The sequence below is a fragment of the Choristoneura fumiferana genome, chromosome 18, assembly GCF_025370935.1.
Source record: "Choristoneura fumiferana chromosome 18, NRCan_CFum_1, whole genome shotgun sequence".
In the NCBI taxonomy this organism is placed as follows: domain Eukaryota; kingdom Metazoa; phylum Arthropoda; class Insecta; order Lepidoptera; family Tortricidae; genus Choristoneura; species Choristoneura fumiferana.
In genome coordinates, this window is record NC_133489.1 from 21,768,648 (window position 1) to 21,772,923 (window position 4,276).

The 4,276-nt window shown below is 42.4% G+C and overlaps 1 protein-coding gene across 1 annotated transcript; it reads right to left on the reverse strand.

Annotated features, from left to right (window-relative positions):
* Window positions 1-1,587: 1,587 nt before the first annotated feature.
* LOC141437691 (uncharacterized) lies at window positions 1,588-2,874 on the reverse strand. Its single transcript, XM_074101149.1, has one exon. It carries the CDS (start codon window positions 2,430-2,432, stop codon window positions 1,689-1,691), a length of 744 nt encoding a protein of 247 aa, XP_073957250.1. The 5' UTR covers window positions 2,433-2,874; the 3' UTR covers window positions 1,588-1,688.
* Window positions 2,875-4,276: the final 1,402 nt, after the last annotated feature.

A 4,276-nucleotide genomic window follows, 5' to 3' on the forward strand; every position in this document is an offset into this window, starting at 1 on the left:
GTTATAAGTACTAAAACTAATATGTTTGGATTAAGAAAAATTAAGGGTGGTATTCCACTCGTTATATATTCACGTAAATATCTAAATAAAAAATAATAAAATAATAATAATATATATATAATAAAGAGCGATAGAGCGTAGCATATTAGGTGTGAAACGGATGGACAGATCCGGAACAACGCTGCGCTCAAAAACACGCATAACCGACGTTGGGAAAAAAGACGCTAAGCTAAAATGGGACTGGGCTGGACACGTCTGTCGCATGCACCACAAGGTGGGCTCGTACAGTTACTTGGTGGGTGCCGGAGAACGGCCAGCGACCATCGAGGCAGACCGAGAAGGAGATGGCGGGACGATCTGGACACGTAGCAAAGGAATGGCCTGACATTGCGTCAGAACGAGAGTTGTGGAGGTCAAGAGGGGAGGCTTTTGCCCAGCAGTGGGACACTATACAGGCTACTTAAAAAAAAAAAAAAACTAAATAACCGTTTGAGATGTGTTTATGAAATTTGAAGCACAAATATAATGTGTCTCGCAAGTCTCAATATATGAGCCAAATTTGGTTCGTGTAATTTTACAAACGGTGCCGCTCGCCAGTCCTGTTAGCTTGAACTTGGCTTGACACGCTACCGCGTGTATTCACACTAAATTTCAAGTTGGTGCTATTAACCGATGAAAAGTTTCGTTGTGCGGAGACGATCCTGAATGAACTTAAACAAATATGCCAAATTTCAGCACAATTAGCGGCACCGGGAACTGGTCAAAAAATGGTTTACAATTACCTACTTATTTACGAATTTATTTAAGTATAGTGACCTTCATTTCATTAATATTTGCTACAGCGCAGCTTTCAAGAATGTCTAATACCTAGAAAAGAGTCATATCATATCAGATATTTATGCACGTTTCGTTGTGTTGTGTCAGATATTAGTGCTAGTGACTGTACATACTAACGTTGCAAACGTTACGAAATTCAAAACAGTCGAACGGTAAACGTAATGATATCAATCAAAGGTAAATTGCGGTTAATGAAAGAAAAGATAAAATATACAGATTGAACACGGCTATTTAATTGAAAGCTTTATATAGGTTTTATACAATGTAGGTATGAGAGTATGAAAATGAAAAATTAAAATGAAAATATTTATTCATTCAGAATCCATAGGATAAGTAGCAATCAAATCTACATCTTCATCCGTGATCTTCATCAAATTAAAAATTATTTTCTGTCACCGTTTCACTAGAAGATCCGAATCGCACATCAACATCAATTCGCGCGTTTAAATCATAATCTGACATTGGGACGTTGATAACATTTCTATCAATGACATTGTCACAATTCAAAACAGTCTCTTTACCAATAATAATTTTGAACCTTATGGCAACGGTAAGTTCGTCGTTAACATAATGCCACTTAGCATTGTTTACATTTAGATAATCTGCCAAAATTTTGATGTAAACGTGTTTCTTGAACTCATTCTCTCTTATCGCTTTAATGTATAACACCCTGTTCTGAATTTTCACTTCTATACTGCTCTGGCTGAAGTTAGAAAGGGTCGTTTTAAGTTTGTAAGTATCTTGTTCATATATTTCCTTGATTACTATTTCTTGGTCTTGAGTGCATTGTTGCTGGATCTTGTCGTCAATTGCCATAACGTCATTACAAATGCTCTGGTATATTTCATTGTCTATTGGTCTATTGTGACCATGGAATCCGCAATGGTGTCCAAATCCGTGTCCGGGACCGTGTCCGGGACCGTGACCGAAACCGTGTCCGGGACCGTCTCCAGGACCGTGTCCAGGACCGTGTCCGGGATCGTTTCCAGGACCGTCTCCGGGACCGTATCCGGGACCGTGTCCGGGACCGTGTCCGGGACCGTGACCGAAACCGTGTCCGGGACCGTCTCCAGGACCGTATCCGGGACCGTGTCCGGGACCGTGTCCGGGACCGTCTCCAGGACCGTGTCCGAAACCGTGTCCGGAACCGTCTCCGGGACCGTCTCCAGGACCGTGTCCGGGACCGTGTCCGGGACCGTGACCGAAACCGTGTCCGGGACCGTCTCCAGGACCGTATCCGGGACCGTGTCCGGGACCATCTCCAGGACCGTGTCCGAAACCGTGTCCGGGACCGTGTCCGGGACCGTGACCGAGACCGTGTCCGGGACCGTCTCCAGGACCGTGTCCAGGACCGTGTCCGGGTCCGTGTCCGGGACCGTGTCCGGGACCGTGTCCAGGACAGTCTCCAGGACCGTGTCCGGGTCCGTGTCCGGGTCCGTGTCCGGGACCATGTCCGGGTCCGTGTCCGGGTCCGTGTCCGGGACCGTGTCCGGGACCGTGTCCGGGACCGTCTCCGGGACCGTGTCCGGGACCGTCTCCGGGACCGTGTCCGGGGCCGTCTCCGGGACCGTGTCCGTCCCAGCCAAATTGCCCATGTGTGAGAGGTTCAACAAAATTAAAAATTGCGAGAATAATCACTAAGCGATACATGTCGGTCGCTCTATCTGCCGCTTTGTTTGGAAGTGACTAAGCGAGGCTGCGAACATGGTTTTATACCTACCACAGTATCACTTGCAGATTGTAGTAGAGCTGGGTCGATACGTATTTTTTGTGAAACGTTACGTAACAGTTTCGAAAAACAGTTATTTTTTTATTCAACTGGATGGCAAACGAGCAAGTGGGTCTCCTGATGATAAGAGATCACCACCGCCCATAGACACCTGCAACACCAGGGGGATTGCAGATGCGTTGCCAACTTAGAGGCCTAAGATGGGATACCTCAAGTGCCAGTAATTTCACCGGCTGTCTTACTCTCCACGCCGAAACACAACAGTGCAAGCACTGCTGTTTCACGGCAGGATTAGCGAGCAAGATGGTGGTAGCAATCCGGGCGGACCTTGCACAAGGTCCTACCACCTGCAAAAACATTATATAGATAGACTAGTTTCTTCGCTACGGCTTGGTTTCGTTTCAAAGGAAACAAAAATTTCGTTATTAAGTGTAGCTCTTTAGGATACTTGAACAGTTTGCTTTAAAAAACAATTTTGTTCAAGAAACAGTTTTTATATTATAAAACGTTTGTTATGAAAGTAGTTTAAGATATTTTCTCAAAAATGTCCGTAAAAGTTGACATTATTCTTTACATATCAGAAGGTGAAGTGCATAGTTTATGGTCAGCGAAAAATTAAAAAGTTAAAAAGATTGCAGGCGTGCTAGCTCGACAATAATGAATTAGCGCGCCTGCAATCACTCACATTTTTTTTAAAGTTAAAAAGGCCATGGAAATGTTGGCACAAGTCGTATACAGCCAAGTCTAATGGCCGGTATCAGATATTTTGTTGGAACCCCGGACTTTTTCTATTGGGTCTGAAATAGCTTGTGGTGTTTTCGGTGGAAAAATACACCTGCAGTTTATTTTTAATGAAAAAAGGCGGGAAAGCATAAGAAAATTATTGGAATAAAATTAAATTTCATAATATATTTTTAAGAAAAAGTTTATTCTATTTCAGAATTATTCACCATTTCTGAGAAAGCTTTATATTAGTCTCGGCTGGAATAGCAATTGCTGGCTTCGTATTAGTTAAACGGACTCGCAAGCTCGTCTGTTTAATACTCATACTCAGCCAGCAATTGCCTACTTCCAGGCCACGACAATAATTACTATTGTTCTTGTGAGAAAAATTTCCTCAAGTCAACGCATGTATGTGATAGTCTGTGGTATCGTTTCTCAAGACGAAGCGTATGTCTAAGGAAACTGTTTTTCGCTTCGGCACTAAACTGTTACTCCGATACTTTATACAAACTGTTTCTCCAAACAGTTGCAGAAAAAAACGCTCAGCTCTATATTGTAGGTGCATTATTATCAATTGCTGACATGATAATTGCTAAATACTTATTGCTTCACCAGTATGTTTTTCTGACTAATTTTGTTTTATGTTATAAATAAATAAATAAATAAATAAATATCACGGACAATTCACACCAATTGACCTAGTCCCAAAGTAAGCTTATCAAAGCTTGTGTTATGGGTACTAACAACGGATAAATAATTATATAGATAGATACATACTTAAATACATATTAAACACCCAAGACCCGAGAACAAACATTCGTATTTTTCATACAAATATCTGCCCCGACACGGGAATCGAACCCGGACCTCAAGCTTCGTAGTCAGGTTCTCTAACCACTAGGCCATCTGGTCGTCTAAATGTTAAAATCGAAACGTGAATTCAGAGTTAATTTGAGAAGTTTGTTTTTCAATAAAAATGTCCCATAT